Genomic DNA, 14,021 nt, shown 5'->3' with positions numbered 1-14,021 from the left:
CACTAGTACAGTTGGTGATGAAATCAGGGTGCGAGTTGTAGGGGGGGATGGGGGGGGGATTGTCCCCTCTTCCGGTTTGGATATTGCCACTTTTCTACATGAATTTTAATCACAGCTAATGTTACTACATTGATATTGCTTGAAATCTGAAACATACCCTTCTGTACATACCCTTTTCTGACAAATCACACCCTGGATGGAATTATATCATGACTTGAAGGTGTCTACTGGGAGGGGGATTGGCATGAATGGAACGTATCCTTGTATTTCTTAGGGTGAATCCCATTACACCCCTTAGCCCTACGCCGATCCCCTTTGCCTCCGTTATGCGCGTCCACGTGTAGGCGTAGTGGCATCCCGATTCACGTTCAGACAGATGGGTAGGGGTGCAGCGAAGGGCTTTCCACCCCTCCGTGCAGAGATTTTCTGACACCACACTCCGTCGACGGAGGGCTTCGACAGGTTTCCCTGAATGCATTGCGAATAAATTTAAAAATTGGCTGCGTCACCCACATCAGCACACAAGTTTAAATATTTTCGCCGCAATTGACGGTTTCGAAGTAGTAATAATTACTCCATTGTACTAAGTTTAACATTGTCCTAATGTGTGATGGCCCTTTTCTACGTGAAACGTACATGAAAAAAAATCGCTATTAACGTCAACCTAATGCATGGAATTAGTGACAACTGTGAGTGTCATTTCTTGATTGTTGAAGGGATATCCCAATTCGTAGCGGTTGTGTTTCAAGCCCTACACCTTACAGCTTCGTTGGAAAGCATGAGGGGCATGGGGAAGGCGTAGGGATAGGGGTAGAGATTAGTAATGGGAAAGTCCCTTACTCCCCAGTACTTGTATCTTATCTGCTTTGTTTTTGTTGGTGGTTTTTTATTTTTAAATTTTATGTCTTTTTGTTGTGCTGCAACCTCCCTGTCTTCGAGAAAAAAAAATCCCTGGTGGAGACTAACTGCACAAATACACCTAGCGCGACAAGTGCGAGGCCAGCGACGGGAGTAATTGACTTTGTATTGAGTCGTGCGACAAAAGCGATTGTGGAGACAAGAGGCGATTTGCGCAACGAGAGCAACAGTTTGAAGTTGAAATCCTTTCAATTTTCTATGATTCGGCGACCAGCCCGAGAGCCAATGACTGTATAGAGGTCAGTGACTACAGCCAATGGAAATGTTTGAATGCTATGCCTTCTGCTTGCAACGGGCATACTGTAGTCGCTTCAATCGCTCATATCGCTCTGTCGCTTCAATCGCGTCGCGCTAGGTGTATTTGTGCGGTAATAAAGTATCATAACCTAACCTCGCCAAAGGTAGTCAGAAACTGTAGATATCACAGACAAGAGCCAAAGAAGACAAAGAGCAATATTTATGAAGAGTCATGTCTATGTGTATATTGTCATTGCTTGACATGTTTTCAGGAAAAAGTCTTTTCAGGAAAAAGTCTTTTCAAGAGATATTTAATATTGAATATTTAACATTGTACACATTCCACCACTGAAAGTTATGAACGAGAGTTCTATGATACATAAGTATGATGCAAAATGTAGCCTAATTACATAGTGATCTATCAGCTGCAGGGGGTGACAAGGAGATGTCCCTGTCACTTCTCTGCCACCATGAGACGTTCCGGGATTAAAGGGGCGAAACGTTGGTGATTGGTGGTTCCTGGCTGATGACCCATGGACACCGGAGGAGGTGCGACAGGCAGCAATACCCAGCAGGATGTAACACCTTCCTGTACAAATCCTAAATCCTAAATCCTGAACATAACAGTTCAGAATCAAAAATAAAAACAATGGAATATAATACAGTAGTAAAAAACTCCAAATTCTTCTAAAGCTTAATCCCATCCAGAGGCATTATACCTGCAATAGAAAGATCCCATATTACATACCGTCGAAAGATCCCATATTACATGCTGCACACTTAAAAATAATTCAAATAATATTCTCGGGGAGCAGTCACAGTGTGTGTGGACGATGCTGTAATTAGGGCACATGCAAGTGGATAAACTTTGACCTTTGCCATCAAGACAGAGTTCACAGGCTACCACTCTACAAAACTTAAAAAATGCAAAAACCGTACAACTGGTGAACGACTTCTTGTATGTATATAAGTAAGACAGAAAGTTAAAGCAAGAGTAACTAAGAGTAAGTAAAATTAATTAAAAATCAAGTAAATATCCATAATATACCCATTGTCTGAGTGAATTCCACTGACAACTCTTGTTGTCTTGTAGTGTGTAAACCAATCAAGCAATGTCACGACACTACACTCTCTTGGCCAATGGAGTGTTCTCACGGCAGTGTGTCATCCAATCAGGCAATGTCACTGTAGTATGTTGGCCAGTGGGGTATTCTTTCCTCAATGTCTTGTCCAATCCTGTGTTCTCACTACAACCTCTCAGCGAATTGAGTGTTCTCACTGCAGTTTCTTGGACAATTGGATGTCCTTACTGCAGCTTCTTGGCCAATCGGGCATTCTCCTTGGCCTTGGCCCTCTTGAGACTCTTCTTGATTAGGTGCAGGTGCGCGTAGATGTTGCGGTTCAGCACGGTGGAGGCACACAGCAGACCCCCGTGCAGTTCCCCAGCAACACCACTGCTGAACACGTCCTGACCTGCAGGACACAGACACAAATGCAATATGTTATATTCAAGATTACTTTGCTGTCCCAAGTCTTAGATATATGATGCTACACAATATATGAATGCACAGACGTATGGACGCCAATTCACAGACTCACGCATTCACACACTCACTCACATTCGAAAATACAATATGTATATATACATACACGCCTATAAATATACATGAATGTTAGTAACAAGTAAGTTAGTAGGCTCAGATATATAGTCTACTACTACTTCATTGCAAACTAGCCTAAGGTTAGGATTGCAGGGCTCTCAAGTTTTGAAGATTGTTTGGAGTGAGATTTAGATTTTAAAAAAAAAATTTGGGGGGGGGGGGGGGGGGGGGGGGGGGGGGGGGGGGGGGGGGGGGGGTTTTATCGACCCATCATCACCCAGCTAGTTAAAAAGTTTGATTAGACCAAATAGACTATGTATTCAATATGCTTAATCCTAACCAGTGCTCGAGTTGTACAATAGCCTATAAGCAGCTGGGGATGGTCAGAAATTGATTCTAATTATTGGTGGTTTGGGGGTTTCTCCCCCGAGACATTTTTGAAAATGTAGTTGTTGAAAGTGCAATTTTAACACAATGTGAAGAAGGGATGTGTATTTTATAGGGAGGTGATTTTAGACAATGTTCATTGTGGGGGGATAGCCTAAAATAGGCTACCTGTAGGCATATGTTCTTTATTGTGCATTGACATTATCAGCCCAAATTAAAATAAAATCCAATCACTTTTTTTAGACATCAGACCCAAATAATACTCTTTTTTATTCAATACCATGATATCTCCAGCACTATTGGTTGCCCCTGACTTCTTTAGCCTACTTGCCCTCTCTTCTACAACTACCTCTGCATTCCTCCATTCTGTCTAATATTTGACCACCTCCCACTCCTCTTGACTCCACGTTCAATCATGTTTGGGAGGGATGATCATCAAACAATCCGCTGAGGTTATAGCCTAGCTAGCGTTGTTGCTCTCTTTTAACGTCCCTGTCAAGGCTACATGGGCTGGAAATATTGGTATAAGGAGTAAAAACAGTAGCCTAACTAATACAAGTCTCATATTTTCACCTGTATGAAGTTATCACCTGATGGTCCTGGCTCCTGCGTCTCCAGTTCGCCTACTTGCAATTCGTAAATTTTACAGTTCTCTCTGAACTCTGCTGCGCGCGCTATTGGATGAAACTCTAATCCACTGCTCTGATCTGCCCGACAACCGAACAATATATTTTCTGATTGGCTGAATAGCGTGGTAACTAGTCTGAACACAGAAGCGCTGTTACCTATTTCTGACGCGTCTGTGGATAGGTTGGATGAATTAATGTGCGCCGATTGGATAAGTTATCAAAACTTCAGAGTGTGAAATACCATGTGTGGAGTGTGAGAGTGTGAACTCGCTCAAATGAGTGTGTCACACTCTCAAAGAGTGAGACTTGAGAGCCCTGGGATTGTATGTGACAAATAAATTACTCTTACTTACTTTTACTCTTACTATTACTAGAGAGAGAGAGAGAGAGAGAGAGAAAGAGAGAGAGAGAGAGAGAGAGAGAGAACACCTATCCTTTTACCTGAGATGAAGAGGTTCTTGACAGGCGTGTCGCAGCGGTTCTTGGCCATGGATACGGGGTCGTATCGGTCCAGGTTCTCGGCCGAGTACATGGCTCCCAGATAAGCACCCGGGTAATTAGACAGAGGGGTGGACACATCCTGGTACACCAGCTGAGATACACACACAAACACAGAATAGCTGTGTTAAGACATGAATATAATAAGGTATGGCTTAAGTGTAGCATACAATCGTGTGTGTGTGTGTGTGTGTGCGCGCACGCATCTGTTTTTACCTTCTCTCTGAGCTTGGGGAAGTGCTGGCAGGCCCAGTCAAACATGTGGTTGGCGAATCTCATCTTGTACGCCATGTAGTCATCTCCTCTCTTCCTCTGCTCTTTCCACTCTTCAAACCACTCTGAGTTCACCATGGTCAACATGATCATGGAGGTCTTACCTGCCCAGGGTAGCAACAAGGAGAGGGTGTGAAGTGTGTACTCTACTGTAGGTCAGTGGTTCCCCACGTTTTCAGCAGGGAACCCCCACATATTCTACTGTGGGGATCCTCCACATTGGCAAAACTGAAGAACACCTAAAGGTTCTTTGACAAACCCACTGTGAAATAACTAACTGAAGAAGTCTTCAGTGAACTCTTTGTTCAAGAACGTTTAGGCTCTTCAGAGAAGTTCCTGAGAACTTTTGGGTTCCACACACACACACACACACACACACACACACACACACACACACACACACACACACACACACACACACACACACACACACACACACACACACACACACACACACAGACACACACACACACACACACCTACCTGGGTGCCTGATCTTGGCTGTGGTGTCTTTGGCAGAGGGGAGGGTGAAGTACATCATGGGGATGTTCTCTGGGGCGTCCTCCTTGCTCAGGCTGAAGAAGTAATCCATCCTGACACAAAGAAATTACATTTTATTTCATTATCCAACCTAACAATTACATTTTATTTCATTATACAACCTGACACACACAGAGTTACATTTCATTTAGTTCATGGTAGAGACGTTATCCAACCTAACACACAAATCACTAATTCATTCAGTTTTTTGTAAGAAGTTATTCACACACACAATGGTAATGGCCAAATACACAGATTGGCAATGACCAAGTTGTAATACATGTATTACTAAATGCTCGGTGTAATCTCGTAATAAAGTGTAGTAATAAGTATTCTCTTTTTAACAATGATTATGCTATGCACAAGGAGGCTAGAGAAGTTATCTAACCTAATGTGCCTTCAGCAATCATTATAAACATAGCAAACATGACGATTGAGATGGAGATTGCTGCTCCAAAAGTGTAATTGGACCATTTCAGGTCAAGGACAAGGTTATTGTTACGTTTCGCTCAGAGTGTGAGGTGCAATATGAGCCAAGGATCTAATATTCATGCACTCACATCTTGTCCATGTCGTTGTCCTTGAAGAACCAGTTGGTGGCCTGGCTGAGTCCGAGCTCCTCTGGAGTGCCATCAAACCCACAGAAGGTGAGCAAACATCCCTTACCTGGCTTCAGGAGGTTCACACGCTCCTGGATATCTATACATAAGTAACGGACAAAGAGAAAGCTAAGGCATGAGTAGCAGGTTCTGTCAACATTTTTATACAGGATAGAATAGAATAGAATAGAATAGAATAGAATGGAATGGAACAGAATAGAATAGAATAGAATAGAATAAAAAAGACTGTTTTGAGGTTTGACTGGTTCCTAAATTGCAGGGTCCAAGTAACATAAAAGATACAAGATACTTTGTGATCTACTGTACATATGTTTGTGGTCTTTAGTCACAAACTAAAGACTAGGTTGCAAATGTCAGGAGGATGCAGAATCCTGTCGGGGGTGTTTGAATTGCAGGGCAGGATGAGGTTGATTCACAGCCAGCCCATGACCACCCTGATACCCGTATGTATGTAATCTCTCATCTGTGGTGGTCCACAAGGGCAGCCAATACTGCCCTACAAAGGCAAAGTGCAGTAACTATTCCAACACTGAAAATGAGAAAAATGCCTTCACATGGGATTAGTTCGGATATTGTAGTTACTGCAAATTTCACATAGCATTATCTCTAAAACGGGACACATTTGGACCATAAGTCTTTGTCACAAGATAAAGTAGGTGTGATGAAGATGCCTGCTCATGAATGTTGTTTGAGACAAATATTCTATAATGTGCGATAGCCAGGCTAGTAGGCTACCCCTGTTTTGATAACTTGATAACAACTAATGCATCGTTTAATTGTATATCTCTGTATTGTAATGTTGGGACTCACCAGGCTTTATGATGATCTCTGGGGGCAGGAGCCTGTTGAAGGTGTTTGACACGCCATAGTTGGAGATCACCATTTTAGATCTCACCTCCACTTCCTCCTGGCCTTTCCTAACCACCACACCTGACCAATCACAAGCCAGACGGGGGTATAAGCATTCCATCATGTAATATAAGCACATACAAAATCATAAATGACACACATGGCCACAAATGGCATATGTAATGGTAATATGGCATCCCACAAGTCTGTGGGCAACTCTACTCCCCTTTAACTAGTATATAATATACACCATGAAATGTAATGCATCACCTGTATCGTAAACGACAGGTGTTGTATGACCATAGATATCATTAAAACCATATACTATACTGTCCATGATGGAATGTAACACATGCTGAAACATGAATGATACATGGCATATATATCCATACGTTATACATAATTGTAACGATATAATGGAATATAATAACACAAACAGAATCATGAACCAGTCCACAGGGATCTGTGTCCCGGGCCCAGGCTCTAAGCTCTAAGCGGCCCTGGATGAGATAACAAATGTAGAATAAATGCTTTTTAGTATGGCACTATTTAAGGGCTATGCCAGTGGCTCTCAACCTTTTTTGAATAAACGCCCCCTGGACCTCATCACAAGCCTCCCAACGCCCCCTTAGTATTAAGAAATGAAATGTACTTAAGCCCCAAATGGCAACTAAGCACCCCCCCCCCCTCTTGTATGCTTCTCAACGCCCCCTTAGGGTTCCCCAATGCCCCCTGGGGGATGTAGAGGCCTTGCTGGGAAATGCTGCGCTGTGCCATCTTTTTGTCCAGGCCAACACTCACCACACGCAACTCCATCAGCATTCAAAAGGATTCGAGAGACCGGCGCCTTCACCAGCACCTCTCCACCATACTTGCGGATGGTGTTGCTGATGTGGTAAGGGATCTCACTAGCGCCCCCCTTAGGGTAGTAGGCACCACGCTTGTAGTGGTGGATGAGCTGGGAGTTGATGAGGATGCTAGAGTCCTTAGGTGGAGTTCCTGTAGGGAAGAGAATGCAATATATTTAGTTAGTTAGTTAAGTAGTTAGGTAGTTAGTATGGAAGAGAATGCAATACAGTTAGTTAGGTAGTTATCTGTGCATCTGTGCATGTGTGAGTGCATGCGTTCTTGTGTCACTGACTCACCATAAAAGAGGTAGACATAGAGTGTGTGTGTGTGTGTGTGTGTCCACGTCTGTGTTTGTGTGTGTGTGTTTGTGTGTGTGTGTGTGTGTGTGTGTGTGTGTGTGTGTGTGTGTGTTTGTGTGTGTGTGTGTGTGTGTGTGTGTGTGTGTGTGTGTGTGTGTGTGTGTGTGTGTGTGTGTGTGTGTGTTTCTGTCATTGACTCACCATGGAAGAGGTAGTTGAACATGAGCTGCAGGTCCTTGTTGTTTGTCTGCACGCCTGCCCACCAGGAGGCGCTGGTGTGCGACAGTGTGCTGTGTGCTGGAAGGAGGCGGTCAGCGATGCCAGATCTGAGCATGTAGAGGGCCAGCCAGCGAGGGAGTATCTTCAGTGCTGCCAGGGCAGGAATCTGTTTTGAACACAGCTAAAGAATGGGGCAAGAATGATTAGTCACAAGCATGTTGATAAAAAGTAAATGCATTGTGAAAAAAATATCACAGCAATATTTGTTGTGTTAGTTCAACACTTAGAAAGTAGAACCATCTGTGAGAGTTCTACATTTGACTCTTTAAGTGAATACTGTAAAATGTAGTTCGTAGTATTGTTATGTCCAAGCATGTTTATAAATAATTCATATATAAGATAGGAATGGCAGCAATCTCAAGTTAAAGTTGAAATTTGCAAAGTTAGTTTGGCATTTTACTGTTTCCTAAGAATCAATACAGGACCACATTGTAAGCATGGACTGCAGCTGTTACTGGCTATATGGTACATGACTATAGATGGCTCAGAGATCCACACTCTTCTCCCCTGATAGGTTCTAGAATCCCCGTTGAGTAACAATATTCTACAGCAGGGGTGGGAAACCTATGTCTCGAGGGCCGTTTGCGGCCCTTGAGGCCTTTTTATCCGGCCTCCACGATGTTTAAAGTGTATATCTCAGGTTAATTTTTATTCAAAATAATGGACTTCCTTTGATAGTTCTACCACTTGAACAATTATCCATCATTTTTTTCATGCAACAGGACATCAGAAAATGAAATATAATGAGGAAAAGTGTGTATTTTCAGTAACATGTTCAAAGAATTCTAATCTATTGTGTGACGTCAGGCGAGGCCATTCAGTAGCCCGCAGTAGCGGTAGCCCTGCATTCTGTACGGTGTGTGATTCCGTACGGGTATGAAATAAATATCATTGGCAATATTATATCATGACCGCTACAGGGTGCCATGTGACCGTGAGGCAGTAAAAACCAGTGTTCGAACTATGCCCAAAAAAAAAAAAAAAAAAAAGAGGGGGGGGGGGGGGGGGGGGGGGGGGGTTACGATTGCGCTTGCCTCAAAGTGCGAGTCTCGAAAGCTTGAATTTGGAGAAGTAGGCCTACCATGTGATTTCAAATTTCAAGTAGGCCTACACTACAAATTACCAGACTCGGTCTATCACGCCATTTCAGCATCATGTCCAAGTGGGAAAGAATGTAAACAGCGACAAATAATAAATAAATAAAACCGTTTGGGTGAATCATTCGCTCCAAGCTTTTTAACGGCAAGGTGCAAAGCAGTCGGCTGCATTGTAAGAGTGCCAGAGATTACCAAATTCAAACGACTGCAAAGCAATCTGTCTGGGCACAGCGGAAAGCACCTGTGCGGTCCACACGGCCGTCAGCAGAAAACGAATGAACCTCCCTTGCAATACGTCCGAGAACATCAGTACACCGTATGTCAAATGGCGCATTTGTCTACTTGTTTCGAGCACCACGTTTCATTGTCATTGCCGCGAGTTTCTGACAAACCACATAGTTGAGCTGCACAACGTGACACTATCATACACAACATGATGAAGCGCCCCCCTCACGTTTGACATCCTCGGGCCGAAGTCTCATAAGGGGGTAAAGACCGTGAACATAGTGACACACACTTCACAGTGGTGTTGGTGAAAACGAAACGAAGTTGCCTCCCACGGCCCAAACGCAAAATAATGCCGAAAATTGAATGCCCCCTCAGTTGTCCTGGCTAGGGCAACTGGCGCGTTATCACTGCTTCTTATTCAATGCAGCAGCACTTTCATTGTACTCGCGTTGCACTTGTCTCACAATGCAATCAGCTGCGTGCTCCGGGCCAAATAGTCAACTCTCCCACCTTGTGGACACAGAAGGGAACAATTTGAAGAACGCGTTTCAGACGGACGGACAGACATAGCCTACCCTTTTATAGAGATGCTGGGACGCATCTAAAACATGGATCCAACGCGCGTAGTAGGAAAATAGAGACTGAAAAGATACAACCAAAAGGCTCTACTCGAAGGCTCCAGCCAACGCTGTTGAAAGATTATTTGCCTCTCTCCCTGGCCATCTGAATGAGATGCTTTTATCAAACGTCATACCAAATCTACATTGGCCTATAGGCTTGTTTTGGTAGCCTATTTATGTTTGATCTGGCGACTATTGTTGTTTTACTGTCTTGCTTGAATCGCTCTGTTTGGATTACTTGAAGACTTTCCATGGATTATCCTGCATCGTCTCAGTGCCGTGAGTAACCTGGAACATAAGTAGGCTATATCATCAGAGGTGAGCTTAGTCACTTTTGGCCGCGAGAGACTTGGAAGGCGCTACATTTGCGCCACACAACGTGGATTATTGAAACTGAAGACATGATTTCTTCTATTGGATAATTTCGTTTGGTGGGCCTATAATTACGGACAGTGTAGTTTTTTTTGTGACACTCGGACTTTTTTTTTTTTTTTCAAGGAATATATATAGGTTAACCGAAATAGTCCCGCCGCCGCGTGGGTTATGCTATTGATTTGTGATACGCATGTGAGTGACCTTTATTGAAGTTGCATGTAATTCTATAGAACAGTCAAAGGAAATTGAAAATGTGATTTTTACAACAGCGACATGACTCGGGTGGTATAGGCCTACTTTAGCCTACTGTTTTGCACCTTGGAAAAGTTTGACGCGATTTCAGCACCATGGACAGTCCCTCCCCAGTCGGGCGAATAGCACCACATTTTAGGCTACGCAGATCATTTCCCGTTTGTGCTGTTTGTAATTTAGGTAGCCTATTGCATTTAGCTGACACGATATTGGCAGTTCATTAAACATGATTAAAAGCAAGCCCAAAAATATGAAGGGACTAGTTAAAAAAAGAAGCCCATGTCGCATCTAGCCTATAGGTCCAAGCAGAATTTGCAACCGTGCATGAATAGCATTTCTACTAAAACTAGTTGGCCAAATGTTACTAAATGTATCATGTGGAAGTTGTTACAATGCCCTACATGAGAAAAGCCGCACGATTACAGTTGCGATTTCTATTATAGGCCTGCAGGCCACGGCCGTTATATCATTAGTGATCGTCACCTCGCCTATGTAAAATTCCAGGCAAATAAAATTAGAACGTTCACCCATGGCCTCGCCTGACGTAGTCGCCAGGTTACGGTTAAACCCACATTTGCCACAACAAACAACAAAAAACGTTGTTTAACATCGTTTTTGGAGGGACTTATATATGTGGATCATTTATTGAATACAGTGTGTACACATTGATCCAAAATAGTGGTTAACCTGCGATATACACTTTAAGGTAATGCAGCTTCACATGAAATATGACATATTTTGTAATGGAATCTTAGAAAATACATTTGAAAATAAAATTAAGTTATATTCAGGGGACAGATGGGGTCTGTTTTAAAGGTGGCTGCCTTCAATATAGGCTTAATGTGCAGGGTTTGTGTTCATAGTACGGCCCTCGGAGGACTTTTACAGCCCTCGGATTAATTTGAGGTGGCCCCTCGAATGAATAGGGTTCTCCACCCTTGCTCTACAGCTTAGTATCCTGCCATATTGCACCTTCATCAGTTTGAAGAAGTTCTCCACGGCCTGCGTGTCGTTGGGGAACTGCTTCTTCAGGTGGGCCTCCATCTCCGTCTTGCCGCTGAGGAGCGTGTACTTGCGGAGCTCGTCCCCCTGGCCGATGTGGATGGTGGTGAAGTGCTGGTCCAACTCATCAAACTCCAGCTGGCCCTCGGTGATCTGGTCAATCGCCACCTTCGTCAGGCCGTTCTCGTGCATCTGGCCGATGTAGTGGAGGTCTGCATTCATACACACATGCATGGACAGGCACCCAAGCATGGACACACACAAACACCATCACACACACGCACGCACACACACACACACAAACACCATCACAAATTCTGATTCACAATGCAAATATGCACACAGTGAACTATCAGATGGCCTTACCAGCATCAAACACACACACACACGCGCACACACACACACACACACACAATCAAACACAAAAACACCTCTGTGTATTACCACCAACCCTTAAAATCACCCTTTACCTCTATCGAACTCGAACCCCTTCTCGACGAAGGAGTGGGTGGATCCCCCGGCGGTGTCATGCTCTTCTAGAACCAGAACCTTCTTCCCAACCTTAGCCAGGCAGGCGGCCGCTGTCAAGCCCCCTACTCCACTCCCGATGATAACCACATCCAGTTTATTTGGTATACGCTCCTTAGTGAAGTCTGCACAGAGGTGAGGAATATCAAAGGGTGTGAGTGTTGTGATTGTGTGATTTTGTGTGTGTGTGTGTGTGTGTGTGTGTGTGTGTGTGTGTGTGTGTGTGTGTGTGTGTGTGTGTGTGTGTGTGTGTTTGTGTGTGTATGTGTGCGTGCGTGTGTGCGTGGCCCAAAAGCATGTTTTTCATTTGGAAAGTGTTAGGCAGAGGGTTGCGGAAATATTCCTAGGTCTGGCAACAAAAGTTGAGTGACAAATAATTTTCCAATCTGATGATGATTGCTGTGTTTTCTACTATATTACTTGTGTTGCTTACCTATTTTTATCTATGGACTAGTTTATGAACTGTAGGCTATGGATTTATGGACTTATTTATGTATTCCTTCTTTGCTTTACCATTATGTTGAACGGTATTCAGCCAGAGGAGGAGTTTGGCTGTGTCTCTAAAGATAGAAATCTAAACGTACACCTGTCTAAAGACAATTTCACAATTTACACCACATTGGATAAACCTAATTTAAACAAGTAAACGTGTGCACAATCAAAACAAATCCAGCAACGGATCAAAAAATTCCACAACGCTGCTTGTCTAGCCAGTGTTTTTTTTTTGTTTTGTTTTGTTTTGAATAAAATGAGTGCAAGACAAGCAGTGTTGTGGACTTTTTTCATTCTTTACACAACTCAGTTTAAACCCTCAATGCAATGCCTACTACATGGTGGTATTGACGAGAGTTTGACTTGGCTCACCTTTCTTCAGCACCTTGTCCCTCTTCTTCTGGTCCATCTCCAGGGGCTCTTTGGGCATCATCGACTTCAGGGAGAATGGGCTGCGCCATCTGAAGAAGAACCAGTAGGTTCCCCCAACAATGGCCAGCCAGGAAGGAAGGAATATTCCTAACAGAACCAGCCACATCCTGCTTAGCCTGCTGATCCAACCTCTACAACCTGCAAGGTTCTAAGAGCGGAAGGGTGGATGGGTCCAAAGTGTCCAAACTGGGAGATTCGGAGAGCAGACGAGTCCTGGCACAACAGGTGGGATTCTTCTGTAGTCTTCAGAGACATGCAGTTGACACTGGTAGGGAGAGATAAGAAGGATCGAAGTGTTGGAGAGGGAATTATGGCAGTGCCTTTTTGGTGATCACAGGTTCATGTGCTACACGCGCACAGATAGACACACAGAAGGTCTTTGGGGAGAGTCTTCCCGTGTTACAGTATATGGGTCATAAAAAAACCACATCCTAAACACATGGTTGCATTTTTGCATGTTAAATCATACAGGAGTATCTTGGGTGCTGGCATTTATGTCATTGTACATGTATGGCAACAAAAAACACATTCACAATTTGGTTGTATTGTTTTCTTTACAGCACTGTGGTCTTGATAATGTGCTAATAACAGAGCAATGTATGTGGGCTAGTCTCCTTAATGCTCATGGACAAATCAGCTAATCCCTCTACCTTAATTGTGAAAGGATATTACCATGCTTCTTAGTTACAGTAATATCAGCAAACTCGCAGTTTGAATTGGGTAGGGAAAACAATAAAGAGAACATTAATAAAGCTCCAACTGCCCTGATGCAACATTACAATCCAATAACAATAATAAAAAAGAAGAATGAAAATTGCACCTAAGTGTCTGTTATAGTGTTTGTAAAATTACTCACACCTCATACTCCCATTATGACCAAGCCCTGTCACAAGCAGATTGAAATGGTTTCTGTCCTTACCTCCTGAAGATGTAGCCAAGAATGTTTTCTTTCAGTATTTTCAGTGATGCATCTCTTGTTGAGCCCACTATGGTGTCTCCCTCTCTGATGATCTGAG

At 43.4% G+C, this 14,021-nt stretch overlaps 1 protein-coding gene across 1 annotated transcript; it reads right to left on the bottom strand.

Moving 5' to 3' along the window:
- Positions 1-2,461: 2,461 nt before the first annotated feature.
- LOC134456200 (inactive all-trans-retinol 13,14-reductase-like) lies at positions 2,462-13,164 on the bottom strand. The gene is made up of 11 exons (XM_063207590.1): positions 12,946-13,164; positions 12,024-12,206; positions 11,524-11,765; positions 7,902-8,100; positions 7,354-7,551; positions 6,514-6,633; positions 5,644-5,782; positions 5,027-5,136; positions 4,487-4,647; positions 4,214-4,364; positions 2,462-2,628 (listed from the first exon to the last, which is right to left on the bottom strand). Exons 1-11 carry the CDS (start codon positions 13,109-13,111, stop codon positions 2,462-2,464), a joined length of 1,836 nt encoding a protein of 611 aa, XP_063063660.1. The 5' UTR covers positions 13,112-13,164.
- Between the last annotated feature and the right edge of the window lie 857 nt (positions 13,165-14,021).

This window comes from Engraulis encrasicolus, chromosome 10, assembly GCF_034702125.1.
Source record: "Engraulis encrasicolus isolate BLACKSEA-1 chromosome 10, IST_EnEncr_1.0, whole genome shotgun sequence".
In the NCBI taxonomy this organism is placed as follows: Eukaryota; Metazoa; Chordata; class Actinopteri; order Clupeiformes; family Engraulidae; genus Engraulis; species Engraulis encrasicolus.
The sequence above is the reverse complement of the archived record's forward strand: the minus strand, read 5'-3'. Positions and strand labels throughout refer to the sequence as shown.